This window comes from Vipera berus, assembly GCF_964194415.1.
Source record: "Vipera berus genome assembly, chromosome: 10".
In the NCBI taxonomy this organism is placed as follows: Eukaryota; Metazoa; Chordata; class Lepidosauria; order Squamata; family Viperidae; genus Vipera; species Vipera berus.
In genome coordinates this window covers 7,716,198-7,737,946 of record NC_138213.1, presented here as the reverse complement: position 1 = coordinate 7,737,946, position 21,749 = coordinate 7,716,198, and the positions used below count along the sequence as shown (strand labels likewise).

The following is a 21,749-nucleotide window of genomic DNA, read 5'->3' as shown; positions in this document are numbered from 1 at the left end:
TACACTAGAGACAAATCAAGAAGGAAACATTTGTCCATGCCATCCCAAGGAATTGAATCTGAATCGGTGACTTGTAACTAATTCCTGACCTGAGCCTTTAACATCATCATCAACCAAAAGGTTTCATTAATCTCTTTTCTCTCCTAATTAAAGCACTGGAAGCCATGACTGGGAGTAAGTCTCCTAAGATTTATAGCAGTATAGACAGTTGTCCTTGATTTATGACTGCAAATTTGAACTGGAACTTCTGCTTCTAAGAATTGCACCTGATTCTATGACTTTTTTTTACTGTGGTCACTAAACAAATCAGAGTCATTAAGCGAATCCAACTTCCCCCACTGACTTTGCTTTTTGGAAGATCAAAGATGTAATTGTGTGACTCCAGGATGCTACAATCATCATAAATACATGCTTGGTTGTCAAGCACCTAAATTTTGATCATGTGAACACGGGACGAATAGTTGTTAAATGAAGTCATAAGTTGAGGACTACCTGTAGTGATTATTTCAGTATTGGCCTTTAGCTGACCAGATGAATCACATTCAGATCTTGTGAAGATCCCTCATAATATCAAGGTTGCATCTGCGGTGATGACTGTTTTAGATATTCAGTTTATGAGATAATATGCCTACCTCATCAACTCATTGAAAGGTTTTCCATTGTTCTCAAGAAGTAATATGAATGCATTTATTATGTCCTGTTGATAGAGCTTGATCTAAATTCATTTCTCTCAATCTGTAACTGACTGAGAATTATGGAGATAATGGTCCATCTCTGGAACACAAGTACTGTGAGACATCAGTTGCCTTCCTGTATTGCGCTAAGCTGAAACAACACAACCCACAAACCAGACATAGTAATATGTAAGCCATAGCTACATATTTGGCCCTGCGTCTAGGCCAGCCATGTGCCTATTAAACCATTGTAAGGCAGCCTTTTAGAATGGCTTTTAGAGGGGAAAAGACATACCCCAATCGTTTGAATATTGCCGCAATATCTAGTTGACTTTAGTCAACAAAGCAACAAACCTGTAAAAAAACAAAAAAAACATCCATCTTTGGAAAACTTGGGTTTTAAAACATGTGTCATAAGATTTGAAACATCTCTGCTCACTTACAGAAGCTTTACGTATTAGTCTAGGCCAGACATGTCAAACACAAGGCCCGGGGGCCAGATCCGGCCCACGAAGTGGTTTCATGTGGCCCCTGAAGCCATCCTGGAAACAGTGAGGGAACGGTCCCCACTGCCTTGGCCCTTGCCCAGAGACCCTCCTTCTGTCAGAGACCCTCAGATCTGTCCCACTCCTGCCCAGGCCCCCATAGGCACCCTTGATGCCAATGATGTAGAGCTGGCCATGCCCACCCAGTAGGCCATACGCACTCCAGCTGCGCCCACCCAGTAGGCCATGCCCACCCTGGCCATACCCACCCGGCCCCCTGAGGGCAACCGCAATGCTGATGCAGCCCTCAATGGAATTGAGTTTGACACCCCTGGTCTAGGCCTCTCCAAGAGACCCATAATTTGGCCTTAAAATATGAGGCACAAAAAGTCTCTATGGGATTTAGTGGATTCGTATCATAGTAAATCCGATTTTAAAACCTAGAGGGAAAGATTGATTGCCTTCTTTTTATCCTGCTCACTGCTGCAAGTATCTGTGCCATTGCTTTAAGCATCTGCTTGTCTGTTGCCAGCAGATGCCGTACAAAGGAACTGACCTTTTTGTTTGGGAGTTTGGCGGAATGTGGAATGTTAAAATATTAACTTATATTAAAAAGGCCCCATCTCTTGGGGAGCAAAGGAGGCTTCGTTCTACACAATGCAAGTTCGTAGAAGTATCATGGCTTTGTAGAAGAACAAAGAAAAGGAGCCTTAATATGGAGAATCTCTGCAAGCGAATAACAGCTGTTCAAGGAGACATGTTTTAAATATGTATTAATTTATTCGAAGTGCTTGTTGCTTCAGTATGGAGAGAAGATTATCAGGTGTTAATTTCCATTAAACACTGTGACACTTGCCAGGTTTCATATGGTATCCTGGACTATCACTGTAGACTAGGGCAGTGATTCTTCGCTGCAGACCCCCTTTAAATAACTTTTGTGGCCACAGGCCACCAAGACTGAAGATTTAAATCATAACATTTCTTCAAGCCTCCATGGACCTCCTGGGACAACAGGATGGCCTTCCAGGTTAACACACACACACACACACACACACACACACACACACACACACACACGAGAGAGAGAGAGAGAGAGGTTGAGAACCACTGGACTATGGCAACAGCAAGTTGATGGGTGTGATCAGTTTGGTCTTTTGAAAATGCCAGCTAGTTCTCTCTAGGCTAATAGCATCTGCCCTTTTCTTCACAGTTCAGCCTTGTATATCCAACTGGAGTTTCTATCAAGGGCAACATGGATTCAGACAGGAGAAATCCCCAGGAGATAGCATATAGTTAACATTGAGTCACGAAAGAGTGGGGTCCTTGGTGCTCTCTGAGCTTGGTGGTTTTCTGGCAGATGTTTCATTAAAACAACTATATGGTATGCACCGCAAACCTGGCTTTTCGATCTATCTGGCCTGGACTGAGGGGGTTTTTAGTTTTAAGTTTTAACATTGTTTTATTGTTGGGCTATTATTAATTTAATTCTTTTTAATTCTATTTTTATCTTAATTTATATTGTCTTTTAAATATTGCCCTGTAAACCGCCCTGAGTCCTTCGGGAATAGGGCGGTATAGAAAACTAATTAAATAAATAAAATAAATAAATAGAGAAGGAACTTTTTCTGGGCCCATTAGACAATATTGTTAAATGGGAGTGATCTGTATCGTGCCATCTTGGTGAAAATTTCTGGGATGGCTGGAAAAAAAGTAGACCCAGAACATCCCAGGCCATGAATGGCACTATGGATGATCACCACCACTTAGAATTTTAAAGTAAAACTTCAATACACCCATAACTAGATCTGTGACAGCCAGTTCTAGCTTTTGAGTGGTGTTCAAGGGCAGCCCCATGTAGAGTGTGTTGCAGTAATCCAGTTGGAGTGAATCTGCGAGCAGCATTGACTCTTCTGGCCACAGCTGTCCTCTAACCTTTGAGCAGGACCCGAGAAGCTAGAAAGACCCTCATGTTGAACCCCGTTTCCTTCTCATCCGGGAGGATGTCAACCCCATCCATTCATCACACTGAATCTTCATAAGCTTCTGGAAGTGCAGACGGCTGGCAAGAGAAACTGCAGGTCTAGTCGTGGTTTGTGTTTTTGGACAATTTATCAAGGTTATAGAATACAGATTTCCTTAGGGGAAAATTAGTTCTTAAGTTTACAAAGTACTTGGCTGTAAATATCCATAAAAATGACAATTTGGTCAGCTGTATTTATTTCTAAGCAGGTCAAAGGACATTAGCATGTTCAGCTACATAAATCTGTTAGGTACAATCCAGAAATTCTCATGCCTCCAAATTGCATGGATATTTTTTTTTCTAATTAAAAAAAATAGGCTTAATGAATATGGCACAATCATTGCTGAAAATAGAGCTTCTGGTTTCTGGGGAAAAACATTGTACATTTTTTTTCTTTCCAGATAACAGATAACTTTTCTAGTAAGAATAAAGAGTTGAAAGAGAAAGGGAGGGAGGGAGGGAAGAAGAAAGGAAGGAAAGAGAGAGAGAGGAAGGAAGGAAGGAAGGAAGGAAGGAAGGAAGGAAGGAAGGAAGGAAGGAAGGAAGGAAGGAAGAGAAAAGGGAGTCTGTGTGTGTGTGTGTGTGTGTGTGTGTGTGTTAGGCAGGGCAATTACACAAAGTCATGATTAGAAGTTCCATTGGAAACTATAAGGATATATACTCAAAATTGTCAGAAATCTTCCCAGAAAAATCATATGGTGCAGCTGCTGGTGAGATAGAGGCATGTTCACTTGCCCATGATTGAACTCTGTCGCTGCCTGGCATGTCCCACCTAGGCTGCTGAAAATGGACAGGCCGAAAACCCATAGTTGATGCCGATGGAACTGCCATAAATTGGGGAGAACAAATGTATTTATTGATTAGGGTTATATTGGGAAACACCCAACTAGGGAGGGAGGTCTCAAGCAGGCAATTAGCCTTGAATCCTTGCGGCAGCTGCACAAGACCCAGGACTGATCCCCACTTAAGCTCCCTAGAACCTTATCTATCTATCTATTCCCAGGAGAAAACAAACAGTCTGGGAAGATTCCTGCACAATAGGCAGAAGATAATAAATTAGTTAGCCTGAACCTTACATGTATGGATATAGTTGCTTGTGTCTAAGAGCTTCTTCTGCTAACTGGCTTGAAGTTTAACAGGACAGAATAGAACATAGCTCACGTTCTCCAATCCCAGGAGTCTAGAAAATCATCATTGACTCCCTTTTATAGACACAATAGAATTGCCCCTTACCAATATGAACAGTAAAGCAGTATCATCCCTCAACGTTTCGTGCAGGATAATCACACACATTTTCCTAGCCATCTATCTGCTTTAATCTAAAATATAGAACTGATGGATGCCCTGGGTAAATCAAGCATTTTCTGTCTGCCAAAAGAAGTTTGCAAAAGCTTATTTTGTGCCATTACCGTTTTTTCAGTGTCTGGCTATAAATCACGACAAGTACCAGCCCTATCCATCCCCTTTAAAAGTAACGCCTTGCCTTTGCATAATTATCCAGACCCCGTGGAGATCTCCGGGCACAGTAAATCTGTTCATTTAAAAGGTTTCACTTTAAGTATAGCACCATCATAAATTGGGGGAGAACAAATTTATTTATTTAATAGGTTTATTCTGCTAACTGGCTTGATAACCGTCAAGACTTCTGCTGTTTTATTTGGCAGGGCTCCTGCTAATGGGCCTGATTTATTTCGGGGGTGGATATTTATGTAGGAAGGTTTAACTCGGTGTAAGGCTGGCGGAAATTGGCGTATGGCTATGATTTACTCTCATTATTAGCTGAGACCACTGAACTTCAGAAGACTTTCAGTATCCCTGCTGCACCACGGTCTGAAAAAAATCTGGTGAAGTAATTTGACCAGGGCAGGAAGAAAAACTGGGAAGTATCAAATTGAGTTCCATTTGGAGTCCATTTTTCAAACTCCGCAACTTTAGATGTGTGGACTTCCAACTCCCAGAATTCTCCAGCCACCATGCCAAGCATGAAAAACACTGGGTTTTACCGAAAACTGAAGGCAAATGCCAGTTTTCGACAAAACTCTTGTAAAATGTGGTCACATGACTGCAGGACATGGCAATGGCTGTAAATGCAGCTGGTTTGCTGAGCACCTGAAGTTCAAGTCACATGACCATGGGTGGCAACTGACAGAACTTCAAATCCAGGTCCTAAGTAGCTCCCAGGTAGGACCTTTGTAACTTCAGTCATACGTCGAGGAACACCTGCAGCTCCAGAAGTCTACAGCCACAACTGCCACCATTCTGACTTTTATGGATCACTCCCTGTAGATACCCCAATTGTTGGATAATTAAGCATACAGCTCATCTCGACAAACTGCTTCAAGCAACGCTGAAAAAAAAGAGACTTATGACTCTTGTAGCGTCCCCATGGTCACATGATCAACTGGCATGTATTTGTGATGGCTGCAGTGTCCCGGGATCACGTGATCGCCTTCTGCAACTTTCTGACAAGCAAAGTCAATGGGGAAGCCAGATTCCCTTAACAACCATCTTACTAACTTAACCACTGCAGCGATTTACTTCACAATTGTAGCAAGAAAGGTCATAATATGGAACAAAACTCACTTAACAACCATCTCACTTAGCAATGAAAATTTTGGGCTAAAATTGTAACTCACTTAACAACCATCTCACTTAGCAATGAAAATTTTGGGCTAAAATTGTAATCATTAGGTCAAGGATTATTTGTATAGCGAAGAAGAAAAGCAGAAGGGATTTTGCTAAGGAACATGAATCTCTTTCCCCTTCATTTTCTAATTTCTCCTTCCTCCTTTCATCAATACCCAAAGCTGATGCCGTAGAGAACTGCAGACTAGATTACCAAGTAGTTTTTTGTCTTGTCTATCACATTCGTAAGGAACATCTAAAAATGTTTTGGAAGATGATGAACAAGGAAAAATTGATTTGGAAAAATTGGTGTTTATTTAGTTAAAGCATTTTGCCCCGCACTTAAAATAGCACAATATTACTTTACATGGTGGAGAGAGTGTTGTGCTCACAATCTGTTTTTCTTTTCACAGCTCTGTGTGAGGATTCAAGTAGTCATGTACCACTGTGATTCTGCTGTGAAAAGCATTTTAGCCAACTAATTATATCAGTGTAGTAATTATTTGCACAGATTTGCATACACTAAAACAATCGCAAGGACAAAACATATTTGTTTAAAGATATATGCAAGTCACACCTAAAGATACCGTACGGGAGGTGTTCCTTCCTTCCCTAAATAAGGTGGAATATCTCCTAAAACAGACAATGCTCTGCAGTTTTTAGGAATACTTAAATTAAAATAGTTTTTTTTTTAAAAAAAAACTTTTCTTGTTTGTTTAATTGGGAGAAAATGTGGGTCACTTTTAAGGTCCCCACATGGCTAAATTCCTGGATAGCTAGGATCGTGATGACCTTGATTATCATATTTCTCATTAACATCTACACAAACACACAGACACACACATATGCACTTCTGCAAAGAGTTTTTATCGATCCTGCCTCCATGCAAAATAAGGCATTTCATTTTTGCAGCTGTCCCATATAATGGACAATTCCCAGTCTCCTTGCTTTTTGCAAATTGTTATTTTTTTTTATAAGATTTTTATTCACTATATAACATAAAATACGAAAATACAAAAGCAAATATTAAGGAACAACGGTAGGGGAAAGGGGAAAAAAAGAAGTATGAAAAAGGAGTGGGGGAAGAAAAAAAAAGTGTTGACTACCAAGTCCCTCCGTTACAGTAGAATAAGGCATAATCTCAACTTTTTACATTTCTATAGTAGTCTGAACTACTAGCCATTTTTATATCAACAAATCAGTCTAATCAGTAAAACCCAAACTCATAGTATGTAGGCTGCAAAAGCTGATGGAATTAGCAGAGATGGCTAAATTGACTCTTTTTGATAAAAGAATAGACCAGTAAGCACTTTTGTTTCTAGTTGGAAACCGCTTCTGGACTTTGTGCTTGAGGTGGGGGGAAAATGATACTATGCTTTTTGCAAATTGTTTAAGACCTCATTTTTTTCACTGAGTGTTGTGGGTGGATGATCCATGGGCTGCCTTTTGGATAGTTATTTTTATTCTTTACGTCTCTTCATTTGGGGAAGCATCTTGAGGCCTTTAGATGTGGGTAAATCTGTGTCATGATTTCACGCCCACACTTGATTCGACCGAGGGAAGAAGTTAACATGGCAAAGGCTGCCCACTATTTGAGAGAAATGGTTCTTTCTTAAAAGAGTAACCAAAACCTCACAAGGTTGAATAGAAGTTGGCTACCATGCCACCGTTATTTGTGATTGTCTATGGAGAGTCTCAATCGTCCAGGTCATGGTTGTCCTAAAGGTGTTTTTCCAAAAGGCAACTGGACTTTCTTGGAAACTGGACGCAGGAAAGTCCGAGTGCCTTTTGGAAAAACACCTTTGGGATTATTTGTGGTTGAAATGGAGTTCAGAGTCGTAAGAGGGAAGAGTTGCTTCCAAGAGGCAGCAGAGCTTGGAAAGTCTGGTGGACAGCAAGGCAGCAAAGGCGGACTCACCTTAGAAATTCATAGAGTATATCTATAGTTAATGTATATAGTTGCTTTAATCTGGCAAGAGTCTGTCTGCAGGTGTGCAAAAATAAACTACAGTGCTTAGAATTAACTCCTCATGTTGTTCTTGGTTCTTTGGGCCTCTTTCCATCACACTGTTCTACACAGGGTTTTAAAAATGACCTAAGTCAGACATGTCAAACTCGTGATGTCACGTGACGTCACACAATGTATCAGGACAGTTTTGCCATTGCCGGCAATGGGGTGGGTGCGGCTTCCACGTGACATGTCTGGCCTGTGGACCGGCAGTTTGACACCCCTGACCTAACTTGTTTGTAAAGTGGATTCTGGGTAATATTCAGGTAATGGGATGATAATAAGAATCTTATCATTTTTCCATAAGCCTGTCTTCCCTCTGCTTCCCCCCCCTCGCAATTTTAAATCTTATTTTGAATTCTCAAGGGTGTCAATTCTAAACCAGACAGGCCCAGCTGGTGGAAACTTACAAGTGGAAAGCTGCATTTTTTAGCAGCTTCAAAGTTATTTTTAGAAAACATCTTTAGTTTCCAATAAATTAAGTTTGAAAGGCAGTATCTTAACAAAATATGGGAAAGGATAAATAATGCACCGCACAGGAACAGTCCTCTAAAAATAATAGCCTCTCTCCAGCACCCCAAGTGAGACGTTGTCACCTAAGGCTGCTTTTATTTCTCAGTCCTTGTTGCTGTTTCATCCTTGGCTACAAATATTTTAGCATATATTGTCCATTGTTTCAAGCCTCGGTCTTGAATTGATCTTATAATTGCCACCCATATAATCTGCCCAAACCTGTAATCCGTTAAATCTGTCCAAACAATTGCTCAAATATCATTCGAAGGGGCCAAAATGTGTGTGTCAAGGAACACTGTGGCTTGTGTTCTACTTGTCCTCTCTCTTTTGTACACACACCTCCTTTCTCTCGCTTTTTGACCCGGATTCAGCAAGCAAAACTGGAGTGTTGTGCAAATCCCGGGAAATGAAATAAAGCGAATAAAAAAGGAAAAATTGCCCGAGCAAAAAAGGGATGCATTTTAATTGCCTATTAATAGAGGGCTCAAAACGTTTTACAGTTGACATGCTGGCCAAAGGAGGAGGAAGCACAGTGGCAGCTGTGTTTTAATCGGGAAGTAAAAGCAGTGTGCCACTTTTACCAGCTTGAAGCAGCTATACCATTTTTGCTCCCTTCCTTTCTTTGGTACAGAGGTCCTTCTCTCCCTTCGTAGAAGAAGCCCCTCAGGGCAGATTGGTGGTCCTTGATGCTTCGCAAGTGTCTCTTTTGACATTTCACTTCCCACATTAAAGCAGATGGTGTTGTCTCTTGACGATCAGCCAAATCATGCCCAGTTTGTACAGGTGTACTTGGTGGGGGGGGGTTTCCCTTCCCTTATCATGTTTGATCCTCAGAGACTGCTTGCAGTTTTCTTGGCAAGATTTTTTTTTTCAAAAGTAGTTTGCTATTGCCTCCTTCCTAGGGCTGAGAGAAAGTGACTGGCCCAAGACGTCAGTGAAGACTCAATCATCCAGACCAAAGGTGTCTAAAGATTGAATTATGATAACTGGGTCAATCTTTGTTGACCAGCCCAAGGTCACCTAGCTGGCTTTGTGCCCAAGAGGGGACTAGAACGCTCAGTCTCCTGGTTTCAAGCTTGATGCCTTAACCGCTACACCATTACTGTTTCTATGAGTCTACTAACTATAGCTTTGGGTTTGAGCTAAATAACATCATGATTCCATTTTATACCCAGGGGTTACTTACATACTGAAATAAGACTAGACATGTGCTTATCCTTCAACATCTCCAGATGTTTGCTGCTTCATTTACCAAGTGTAAACAGCAATGTTTCCTTATCTGTAATGTACTGCTAAGCTTGTAAGCCGCCCTGAGTCTTCGGAGAAGGGCGGGATATAAATGGAATTAAAATAAAAAAAATAAAATAAAATAAATGTAATCCCATCTTCCATAAATAAGACAATTCTAAAGGATTTAGTGCAGGCATGTCAAACTCGCGATGTCACATGACGTCGCACGACGTATTGGAACTTTTTCCCATTGCCGAAAATGGGATGGGCGCGGTTTCTCCGTGACGCTCTGGCCTGCGGGCTGGCAGTTTGACACCCCTGGTTTAGTGGGATGGTCTGCATAGTCCATATTTTTGATTTTGTAGGCATTCATACAGAATATAAAGTAATGTATTATAGTAGTGAACTATTTTGGACTCTGGAGAAGACCCAGGTTCAGTTCCCTCCTTGACTATGACACTCATTAAAAGAGCCAATCTGAAAGTTGAAACTACTACATAGGAATTTTGTTGGGGTATGAAATTAGGGTGAGACCACTCCAGACACCACTTTGAGTTCGCCCTGGAAAGTTGGGATTACATGATATAAATGATATAAATGTTATAGAGACTTGAATATGCTGTGTTTTTTAAATATAGTCCAGGCTGATGAACACAATTGTGTTCTACTCATGAATTCTCATCAATATGCATTGCTTCAAACATAGATGCCTATTCAGTGGGAGATGCTCTGACTGAATTTCAAATACAGAATAGCCTAACTAAAATGGCTCATTAAGGAGCCCGTGGCTGTGTAAGATTTTGTGAACTGCAGCACACTCTAGTGATACCAAGAAATTTCAAAATAAAACTAGGCAGGGCGAGTTTTTTTCCCCCCTCAACAGCTGGCATGTTGAAATTACGATGAGCTTGTGTTGTGTAAATGAAAGCAATACTCTGGATTGCAGTGGTTTAAAATGTTGGATACACCTTGGCAGGTAAAAGAACCAGGTGTGTCCTACCTGCAACCATCCAAAGAAGAGAATCCAGCTTCTCCCCAGGTATTTGTCCTGATTCCAACCTGAACAAAGCTTCAAAGTAGATCTTAAAGGTTATGTGATTTTGGCAATTACTGAAAGGTTAAATGTCTGTAATATTCTTATGAGTAGAATAGAAAAGATGATGACATAGAAGAAATATGTTTGGAAGCTGCAGAACTGAAGTTGATGAATTATAACTAGTCTGCTTGCAACTTTGGGCACCATTTGTAGGCTCTGCGGATGCAGATTTGAGAAAACATTCCTAGATTTCAGTTACATATATACTCGGGGCAGAAAGGAAAATGAGAATGGGTAGCCTGCTTGAACCACTGCCAAACGGGTATGGCTAAATAAGCTTGATTTATGTTGAGTGCAGAGACTTTGGTCCAGATTGATTCCATATGGTGGTATTCATACCTACGGATGAAATCCCTATCACATGACAGATTATTTTGGCTGCTTCTTTCCAACATTGGGGATGTGATGGTGCAGTGGTTAAAGACGCTGAGTTTGTCAGCTGGAACAGCTGGGGGTTTGAGACCCAAGTGCTGCGTGATGGGGAGAAATGAGCACTGCTCCCTAGCAATGATTGACAGGGAAACCTTTAGCTTTAGCATTCTGTACAACAGTTCTCTATCTCCATGGTATCCTTACCCTTCTTCCTAGGGCTAAGAAAGAGGGATTGGCCCAAGGTTACACGGCTGGTTTCATGCCTAAAGGTGGGACTAGAACTCCCGGCTCCTAGCTCAGCATTTTAACTAGTGAACTAAACTGGCTGTCTTTTATAGCCTTAAGAGATTCTGAATCTATTCTTCCTCTTTGTTTTTTGTTTTTGTTTTTCATGGATGCCAGATTATGTGACCAATAATGGGAACAGCTTTGTGGTGCTTAGGCAAATATACAACAAAACGTTTTGCCCTCATGCAAATCATGTATTTAAATGCAGGGCGTATTTTTTTTTCCCCTACTCGCAGAGAGTTTTGCAGATGGGAGAACACTTTTGGCTCCGGGAAAACCATTGTTCCTAAGGTTTGCGCATTCCGTTCAAATCCACAGCGTTTCATTCATCCTTAATATCTCTCCGGGGTTGGCAGAAAGCGCTCCATGTTGTCCTCCTGATTTTTCATGCAATATGATTAGATAAGGGGTTTTGTTTTGGTGTTATCTTTTCTTTTCTTTCTTTTATTTATTTTTTATTTTACTAGTACACCGCTGACTCTTACACACATGAGTTTTAGCCCCATTGTTCAAGGACTAGAGTCACGATGTAAAAAAAAAACCCCAAATTCTGCCAAGTTTCACAATGTGCAAAAGAGTCCTCCAAGGTTTGCAGCTACGTTGCTTCTCTTTCATTGCAATTCCCCTCGTAGTTTGCTCTGCTGCCGGTACAGTAACTCTATTCTCTCGGCTGCATTATTCTGAAACTGCATCTCTACCCTGTTTCTATTCCCTGCCACCCATTTGGTCGCTCTCGAGGTTGTCATGAGCATCTTTGATTGAAAGGAATCACTTAAGCCGTGCCAAGGAGTCTCTTGAACTTGCTGGCAAGAAGCGAGTTCCAACTCAAGAACCGGGCTTGCGATCCTGCTAGCCGAAGGATGTTTGTGTGTGTTGCTCTTTAGTGAAGGTTATAATTTGTTGCTTTCATGATGATCTGTCTGCAATGCTTGTACTCCACATTATCTCCTCTCCCTTGTGGATTTTCTACAGAGCATGACGGGAATGGAAAAGGAAAAATAATTCATCCGGGCTGTTGATGCTTGCCTGGTGTGCGTGGCAAAGTGCATCACACACGCACACAGCCGCAAGCAAAGGGAGACATCTACTGTCTGAACAGATAGCAAAGGAACTAGTTACTTATTTGTGTCTTTGCCATGTTTCAGCCTGCCAGCTTGCTAAAACGTTTCTGTTGGGAAACTTGTCACCAGTAATCCGACATGAGCAAGTATGAACAGGGTAAAAGGATCTGCAAGATTAATTCTACGAGAAAAGGCAGATTTTTTTTTACCTAAAGAATAGTCACAGAAAAAAACTTGGCACTAGTTTATCACTGAAGGACTAGCTTTCTGCAGGCAGGGAGTTTTTCATAATGCATTGAAAAGGTGTAAACCTGTCTGCACTCTGAATCAGTACCAGCACTTGAATAAGTCTTGTAAAACATTTTTAATAAAGCATTCAGGCTGTGGTATCAGAATTAGCTAGGCAATCACAGTATTTATTGATATGCTTTTTTTAAAATCTGTCCTATACTCAAATCTCTCTGTAGAAATTTGCATTGTGGCATATTTGGTTGGGTAAGAGGGCCTTTGATTCAGAATCAAGATCACTATCAAGAACATGTGAAGTGCTAGTACTGCTTTATAATGCCTTGGAATACTGCACCCAGTTTTGATTGCCACTATGTAAAAATGATATTGAGAAAGAATGCAGAGAAAAGCAACAAAGACGATTAGGGGACTGGAGACTAAAACATATAAAGAATGGTTGCAGGACTTGGGTATGGCTATTCTGGTAAAAACAAGGACTAGGGGTGACATGATAGCAGTATTCCAGTATTTGAGCAGCTGCCACAAAGAAGAGGGTGTCAACTTATTTTTCAAAGCACTTGAAGGCAGGACAAGAAGCAAATGGAGGGAAACTAATCAAGGAGAGAAGCAACCTAGAACTAAGGAGAAATTTCTTGACAGTGAGAACAATGAATCAGTGGAACGATTTGCCTCCAGAATTTGTGGGTGCTCCAGCACTGGAAGTTTTAAAGAAGCGATTGGAGAACTCTTTGTCTGAAATGCCGTTGGAACATGGAATCTGGGCTATAAGTGTCCCCACAGAGGTCTATCATAACTTGCAACAGTCACTTAAGTGACCAGTTGTTCCTGTACTTTTGAGTTCAGCAGTACTTACTCTTAAGAAAGGCCCAAACTACTCAAGGAAGGAAAGTGAATACTTTCAGATCCTACATGAAACATGACCAGATAGGAGAGAGTGAAATTTAAGAAGTAGGAAAAGGGGGTGGTCACCAACGAACTGGGTTCCCCGCATTGATCATTCCTGACATCTACCCAACTAATTTTTCAGCTAGCAAGCTCGGATACTCAAACTGAAGTTCATTCAGAAAAAAAATAAAAATTTCGGGGGGACAGAAAGAGACAGAGGAATATTTTTATAATTGCAATGGATCAAGCTCATTATTTGAAGAATTGTGGATCTGCTTTGGCCTGCCTAAGTATCGGAAGACATTTTGGCCATTAGTATAACATCTACTCTACAGCATTCTACATTGTGTCAGATACATTATAAGGCTGCCTTTAATGTTTCCACAAGAGAGCGCTGTTTGTGTGATCAAAATGATGTCTGAGACATTGTGTCTTCCTTTTCTGCAACAGCTTTTCCAGTCTCATTTGGCTTTCCTCTTTCCTTTCCTTTCCTTCTTTCCTTTCCTTTCTTCCTCCTTTATCCTTCTTTCCTTCCTTTTTCCTTCGTTCCCTCCCTAGGAAACTGTCAGAAAAAAGAGACAGGAGCCTTCAGACTGTTGCTTAACTTATTCTGTAGAGGTTAGAGAAAGAGACCTAAGAAGGACCCTAACCTTAATGAATCTAGCAAGTTAAAAGGGGGGTGGGGGAAGAAAGCTTATATTTTCAGACTATTAATATAGCCTTACAATAAAGTAGGTTTTGCTCATCTGGTCTGGTTTTCTGTCTGGTTCACCCAAGACAGTACAAACAAACCAACAAACCAAAACCAAGAGTCCACAACTACAGCTGTAGTTCATAAAAAATGTATCGCATCAAAATGTTATCTCCGGTGTATCTCAAAGGCAGACATTTGCAACCCTGAACATAGGCCTCAGGCAAAAGAGGGGATCCTTCTCCACGGATTTGTCCATGCTGACATCAAGAATTACACTCAAACGTGGCCAGCTGCTGGAGACATGGGGGCAGAGTGAGTGAAGTGAACATCTGCCCCCCCTCCCACTTTCAATCCACGAATATCGTGAATTTAATAAAATAGGTGTTATGTCTGAAAGTGTGCAGGTGGGGGTAGGGATGTTTGTGTGTGTCTGTGTGTGTGTGTGAGAGAGAGAGAGACAGAGACGCAAGCAAACAATCACAGCTGCAAGGGCCTTGGTTGTGTCAGATTCTTTGTGTGTACTGTATATGTTTGTGTGTGTGTGTGTGTGAGAGAGAGAGACAGACAGACAGACAAATAGAGGGGGGGGAGAGAGATTCCAGATTTGCACTGACTTCAATTTCAAGGTTGACTCAGCCTTCCATCCTTCCCAGGTAGGTAAAATGAGGACCCAGATTGTTGGGGGCAATTAAGCTGACTTTGTAATAATGCCGCTTGGGGTGTGTGTGAAAGCCCTAATAAACAGGCATATACATAGAATGAAGGCTACTGCTAAGCTTGTAAGCCGCCCTGAGTCTTCGGAGAAGGGCGGGATATAAATGGAATTAAAATAAATAAATAAAAAATAATAATTCCAGCCAGAGTCAACCAGGATCCAAGCTGTCACACACACACACACACACACACACACACACACACACACACACACACACCACCTTGCCAGTTATAACCTAGGCATCTTCCAGATGGTTTATAGTGGGTTTTTCTTCTTCTTTTTTTCCCCAACTCCCAATTTGCCCTCAAGACAGTTGAGATTCTTCCTGCCCTGCACGGACTCATCTGATGGGCAACATCTTTTTTTTTTTTTAAGCAGGGAGTGTCTCCTCCTCCTCCTCCTCTTCCTCCTCCTCCTCCTCTTCCTCCTCCTCCCCTTCCTCCTCTTCCTCCTCCTCTTCCTCCTCCTCCTCCTCCTCCTCTTCCTCCCTCCTCCTCCTCCCCTTCCTCCTCCTCCTCTTCCTCCTCCTCTTCCTCCTCCTCCTCCTCCTCCTCCTCTTCCTCCCCTTCCTCCTCCTCCTCCCCTTCCTCCTCCTCCTCCTCCTCCTCCTCCTCCTCCCCTTCCTCCTCCTCCTCTTCCTCCCCTTCCTCCTCCTCCTCCTCCTCCTCCTCTTCCTCTTCCCGGCTGATGACATGACACCCGGATCGGAATGTGTTTACTCGCCAGCCTGCCCCATGACGCAAGCCGGACAAAGGTCCTCGCAACTTTGCTCGTCGGGGATCGGGAAAGCCAGGATGAGCGTTACACATTCACCAGAGTTGTCGGGTGCCAACAACCCCCCCTCCCCTCTACCCCACCCCACCCCGCGGATGATATTAGGAGCCGCTTGGGCGCAAGGCGCCTGCGCTTTCGGGGGAAGAGAGCCGGACCCAGAAGGCGCAGCTGGGCAGCGCCGGTCGCCTTGCCCGCCTTGAAGGGGAGCCAGGCTGCCTTAATTCCCCCCCCACTTCCATTCCCTTCCCCTCTCCGATCCTGCAGAAGCCCTGCCGGCGAGGAAGGGGTTAAAGGGCCGGGAGCGGATCGGCGGCCAAGCAAGACAAGAGTCCGCTTCTCGGGCCGCCGCCGCCGCCGCCTCTTTCGGGGTCTCCGGTCACCGCGGCCTTGCCGGCGCCGGGATCTGAGCCGGCCCGAGGTAGGCAGCGTGGAAAGCCAAGCGCGGTCCCGGACTGGGGGTGGGGGGTGGGAAGCGGCTGGGGCAGGGGTAGGCAACCTTGGCTCTTTTATGACTCGTGGACTTCAACTCCCAGAATTCCTGAGCCAGCGTGGCTGGCTCAGGAATTCTGGGAGTTGAAGTCCACGAGTCATAAAAGAGCCAAGGTTGCCTACCCCTGGGCTGGGGAAACGGAGGCCGGCCTTGCAGCTGTGCCGCAAAGGGAAAGAAAGGAAGGAAGGAGGTGGCTTCCCCCCACACACACACCACCACCACCAACCACCACCCGGCAGAGGACTCCAAGGCGCTAGTCCTCGCTTTTTTAAGGGGAGCCTTCGTCCAAACTGCCTCTTTGCCTGCCTGCCTGCCTGCCTGCCCCCCGGGAGTCGGAACGACAATGGTGTGGTAGGATGGAGGGTTTGTGGTCACTGTGTGTTGGGGGGAGAGAGCAGGGGGGGGGAAGTAATCTCAATGTACACGTGTTGTACTTTGACAATAAAGGTTTGTTAACCTCTGAATTCCCACATCCCCCCCCTCCTCGTTGCCCAGGGTACAGTTAGGGCTCCGGGGAAGCCCTGGAAACGATGCGTTGTGTTTTTCCTTTTTCAAATCTTTTATCTTGGATGTTTGGGGCTTTTTCTCCTCTCCCCCCCCCCCGACTTTATTTATTTATTTATTTATTTATTATATTTTTATACCGCCCTTCTCCCGAAGGACTCAGGGTGGTGTACAGGGCAATAAATATAAAAAACGAAATACAAAAGTTAAAAAACGATTAAATATTTAGCCCAAGTTTAAAACAGTATTAAAAACATATTAAAACCCCAACCCTAACCCATCAGACCAGGTCAGATTGCTCAAATAAATAAGTTTTTAGATCGCACCGGAAGATCGTGCAGTATTGGACTAGAAATACTCTTTTCAACTGTTGATTTGGCGATTCTGAGACCTGCTGCTTATAACAGAAAAAGCCAGAATACTCTGGGGAGAAAATAAAAGGGAAAAAGAGAGGAAAAGAGGGAGGGAGGAAGGAGAGACATTTTACTGTTTGAGACAGGTATGATTCTGGTATTCAAGCGCTAAGCAGATGATAGATGCAAACATCTAAATGCTATTAAAGACTGTTGTGTCTGTTTGATTGTTTGTAACCTTCCATTGGGTGAAATAGGGCATAGGTAGGGCAACAATGTTTGAGTCAACATACCTCAAATAGTTGTAACTTCCAGAATGCGCGCAAAATCTGGACATGGCTCCTGTGGAATGGAAGTTTGACAAAGTTGTGGCTGCTTTCTTGTGGCCGCACTGCTGCAGTGAGCCACAGTCTTGTGAATTTTCATTTCCAAGATTCCCTTGTTGTTGTTAGTTGCGAAGTCGTGTCCGACCCATCGCGACCCTATGGACAACGTTCCTCCAGGCCTTCCTGCCCTCTACCATCTGCTGGAGTCCCTTTAAGCTCACGCCTACTGCTTCAGTGACTCCATCCAGCCGCCTCATTCTCTGTCGTCCCCTTCTTCTCTTGCCCTCAACCTTTCCCAGCATTAGGCTCTTCTCCAGCGAGTCCTTCCTTCTCATTAGGTGGCCAAAGGATTTGAGTTTCAGCTTCAGGATCTGGCCTTCTAAAGAGCAGTCAGGATTGATCTCCTCTAGGACTGACCGGTTTGATCGTCTTGCAGTCCAAGGGACTCGCAGGAGTCTTCTCCAGCACCATAGTTCAAAGGCCTCAATTCTTTGGCGCTCAGCCTTTCTTATGGTCCAGCTTTCACTGCCATACATTGCAACTGGGAAGACCATAGCCTTGACTATACGCACTTTTGTTGACAGGGTGATGTCTCTGCTTTTTAGTGTGCCGTCTAGATTTGCCATGGCTTTCCTCCCGAGGAGCAAGCGTCTTTTAATTTCTTGGCTACAGTCCCCATCTGCAGTGATCTTGGAGCCCAGGAAAATAAAATCTGTCACTACCTCCATTTCTTCCCCATCTATTTGCCAGGAATTGAGAGGGCCAGATGCCATGATCTTGGTTTTCTTAATGTTTAGTTTCAACCCACATTTTGCACTCTCCAAGATGCCCTACTGGCTTCCTATTAAGAAAGTCAGTGGGCAAGATAGTAGGAAGTTAGAGGTCACTTCCCTTGATTATTCTGTTTCTCCCGCTTGGGCAATGAAACATCTCTGAAATGATGGCCCAACAGGTAAAATGGGTTGCTTAGTGATAATTAAGTGTCTGTACGTGTGCATGCGTGTGCGTGAATTACACATACAAATATAAACAAGCAGCGCTAAGTTCTGTGTGTGAGAGGGAGGAAAAAAGAGAGCTGAATTAAGGTTCTTTGACAACTATTTCAAAAGGGACGCGGTGGCTCAGTGGGTTAGGACACTGAGCTTGTTGATCAGAAGGTCGGCAGTTTGGCGGGTCGAATCCCGAGTGCCACGTAGCAGAGTGAGCACCTGTTACTCGTCCCAGCTTCTGCCAACCTAGCAGTTCGAAAGCACGTAGAAAATGCAAGTAGAAAAATAGGGACCACTACGGTGGGAAGGTAACAGCGTTCCATACGCCTTTGGCATCTAGTCATGCCAGCCACATGACCACGGAGACGTCCTCGGACAAGCGCTGGCTCTTCGGCTTTGAAACGGAGATGAGCACCAGCCCCTAGAGTCAGAAACGCCTAGCACGCATGTGCGGGGGAACCTTTACCTTTACTTTTTACAACTATTTCAGTTCCAAAGACGTCACCATGCCTGTCAACGTCAGAGAGGTGATGCAGCTCCTCTGCCATGTTTCTGAAGAACGAAAAATGAAAGCTGCCTTCAAGCACTCCGGCCGAGGGGCTCTGGTCGTGGGAACAGCGGCTTTCTTCGGAGGTTTGATGGCAGGCCCACCTGGCATTGCTATTGGTAAATTAATGCTTCAGATATACGCCTAAGTGCATCCAAAAGCCTTGGATCCACCAAAGTGTAGCTTTTAATGTGATGGGGGGGAGAGAGATACTGAAGATGCGGAAGCAGCCATTGGTTAATTACATTAATGAATGCATGTATATGCTGTTTAAATTGAATCCACTTTCCAAAGTCAAATCGATTTTCTTTAGAGTTCAAGATAAGATAATATAGGATAAGCTTTATTGTCATATTTTTTTTTACTGTGAGCACACTGGCCCACATTAAAAATTGTGCTGCCTGCTCTCCAAAGAAGGCAAAATGTTTTCCAGAAAATAAGACTGGGTCTTATATTAATTTTTGTTCCAAAAGATGTATTAGGGCTTATTTTCCAGTTATTTTCAGGGAAATACGGTACTAAATCGTCCATCTGGACAGAGTGATTGTAAAGGATATAAAGTAAAACCATAATCCAAAGGTTTATATGAGTGATATAGATGGTATAAAATATAGGACAGGTGGGAATTTAAAGGGTACAAAAAGCTATGGATCAAACTCATTGTTTGAAGTATAAAAAGTATAAAAGATATGTTAATTAAAATACTAAATAAGGATTACTCGATCTTGGCCATTATGCTGGCTGGAGAATCCTGGGAGTTGAAGTCCACAGTCTTCAAGTTGCTACAGTTGTGAAAACTACATCGAACGCTGTTCCAAATAGATATATAATAGGACAATGTAACTTAAAAATATCCCAGATCCCTTATCTGCATCAGAAACCATGCCGCTTACATCTGCAAATAGTCCAGTGATTTTTATCATTCAATGATGGTTTGCCAGATAGTTGAAAGATGGTCTGTCCGTTCTGTTTTTCTAGGAGGTGCCATTGGTGGCTTGCTTGGGGCCTGGATGACCTCTGGGCAGTTCAAGCCCATTCCTCAGATTATCCTGGAACTGCCCCCTGTGGAGCAGCAGCGGCTTTACAAAAATGTCTGTGCCATTATTGAGAATCTGGACTGGACAGACCTCGCCCAGCTCACAGCCTTGGTCATGGCCAACGGCGCCCTTCAAGAGAAATTGCTTGGAGTCCTGACGAGCTATATCGCTACAGAGCTCAAAGGGGAAATCCAATATGGAAACTAGACTCGGATGTGTCTTTAAGGGGGGCCGAGTGCCTTCTGGCACTTTTGTCTGGCATTTTAGATTTCTTAAGATCACGGGTTCTATAGGAATAACAAGATGGCAACTGCGCGTTTTTACCCAAAATAATCTGAACGAGGCAAGCTTTGGTTTGCCCTTGTTGTGGTTTTTGGTTTTGCAATAGTTAGTCTCTATTTCAATAGCTAAGGTTCGATGGGTTTGAGCCTCAATGTTTACCGTATTTATTTAAACATCTATTTATGCCACCCCAAAATCCCACAGTGGTATTTGGAGTGCCTTGCTGAGTAAGTACCTCTTGATTCATCTGACCATCTAAGCAGCAGCCTCTGTAACAGTTGACGCCGTCAAAGGAAGTGCCGCCATTGCATCCTGGCATTGTAGTCCAGGAGGTGAGTCATGGCGTTTGCCCTACGATGATGTCACCATTTGCTGCTCTTTGATGTGCATCATTCTAGATGAATACACTGAACAGGTGTTTGTCAGCCTTTCCTGCCCAGTTACAGGCGTTGGATCTATGATCAATTGTCCTACCCAAATATGTTCTTTGGCTGAAGAGAGACAGGCTGGTGGTTAACACATCTTCTGGATACCCAGTTGGAGAAACCTAACGTCGATAATTGCACTGCGGTTGACCTGTGCTGTGTCCTCTTGGCCATGTTAGAATGATCAATCTTGGAATTTCTCAGAGGGGGTTAACTTCTGGATGGTACGTGCTTCTTCTCCTTCTGCCTTAATTTTGAGAAGGTGCAGGAGTGAAAAGTTGAAACCGTTCTGAGCCAACAATGTAGCAGATGTTTCATCTTAGGTATTTCTCCTGAAAATAAGTGCAAATAAAGCTGAATTTTAATGTGTCAGTTGCCAAGTTTGTATTACCATTCTTCCCCTTCCTTTAGAGATGCTAAACTGGCCTTCCTGAACTCAAGGTGCCTTCAGCTGAGAACTTTCAACAGGAGGAAACAAGAAAGATTTGGGAGTAACAAAGAATATTCAAAGTCCAACCTCCAGGTTTTACAGGGGTTTTTTGGTTGTTTTTTTTTAACAAATGAAAATACAGGTAGTCCTCAACCGACTTAAAACGGTTCATTTAGTGACCATTCAAAGTTACAACCGCTCTGAAAAAGTGACTTAGCACCATTTTTCCCACATCCATTGCAGCATCCCCATGGTCATGTGATCAAAATTCAGATGCTTGGCAATGAACTCATATTTATGATGGTTGCAGTGTCCCAGGGTCACGTGATCCCCTTTTGCGACTTTCTAACAAGCAATTAGTTGGAAACTAATCAAGGAGAGAAGCAACCTAGAACTAAGGAGAAACTTCCTGACAGTGAGAACAATTAACCAGTGGAACAACCTGCCTCCAGAGGTGGTGAATGCTCCAACACTGGAGGTTTTTAAGAAGAGACTGGACAGCCATTTGTCTGAAATGGTATAGGGTTTCCTGCCTGAGCAGGGGGTTGGACTAGATGACCTCCAAGGTCCCTTCCAACTACTACTACTACTACTTTTTCTTCTTCTTCTTCTTCTTCTTCTTCTTCTTCTTCTTATTATTATTATTATTATTATTATTATTATTATTATTATTATTA

General features: G+C 43.0%; 2 protein-coding genes across 4 annotated transcripts in view; both read left to right on the top strand.

The window, feature by feature from the left end:
• The window catches only part of LOC308672687 (uncharacterized protein F13E9.13, mitochondrial-like), a 57,668-nt gene that overhangs the window by 24,980 nt on the left and 10,939 nt on the right, over nucleotides 1–21,749 (top strand). The gene's annotated exons all lie outside the window — the stretch shown is intronic.
• Nucleotides 15,605–21,017, top strand: LOC308672690 (protein C19orf12 homolog). 3 transcript variants are annotated; one of them, XM_081335774.1, is made up of 4 exons: nucleotides 15,654–15,669; nucleotides 15,954–16,107; nucleotides 18,842–19,017; nucleotides 19,877–21,017. In XM_081335774.1, exons 3-4 carry the CDS (start codon nucleotides 18,858–18,860, stop codon nucleotides 20,140–20,142), a joined length of 426 nt encoding a protein of 141 aa, XP_081191900.1. In that variant the 5' UTR covers nucleotides 15,654–15,669; nucleotides 15,954–16,107; nucleotides 18,842–18,857; the 3' UTR covers nucleotides 20,143–21,017. The 3 variants fall into 3 exon arrangements, with proteins under 3 accessions (XP_081191898.1, XP_081191900.1, XP_081191899.1); XM_081335772.1 differs by lacking the exon at nucleotides 15,954–16,107 and having other exon boundaries at nucleotides 15,605–15,669; XM_081335773.1 differs by lacking the exon at nucleotides 15,654–15,669 and having other exon boundaries at nucleotides 15,740–16,107.

Excerpts from the sequence above, each read along its gene's own strand:
- LOC308672690 (XM_081335772.1), top strand. The coding sequence starts at position 15,608 with ATGACACCCGGATCGGAATGTGTTTACTCGCCAGCCTGCCCCATGACG. Across the intron at positions 15,670-18,841 it reads ATGACGCAAGCCGGACAAAG|TTCCAAAGACGTCACCATGC; the intron begins GTCCTCGCAACT and ends CAACTATTTCAG. Across the intron at positions 19,018-19,876 it reads CCCACCTGGCATTGCTATTG|GAGGTGCCATTGGTGGCTTG; the intron begins GTAAATTAATGC and ends CTGTTTTTCTAG.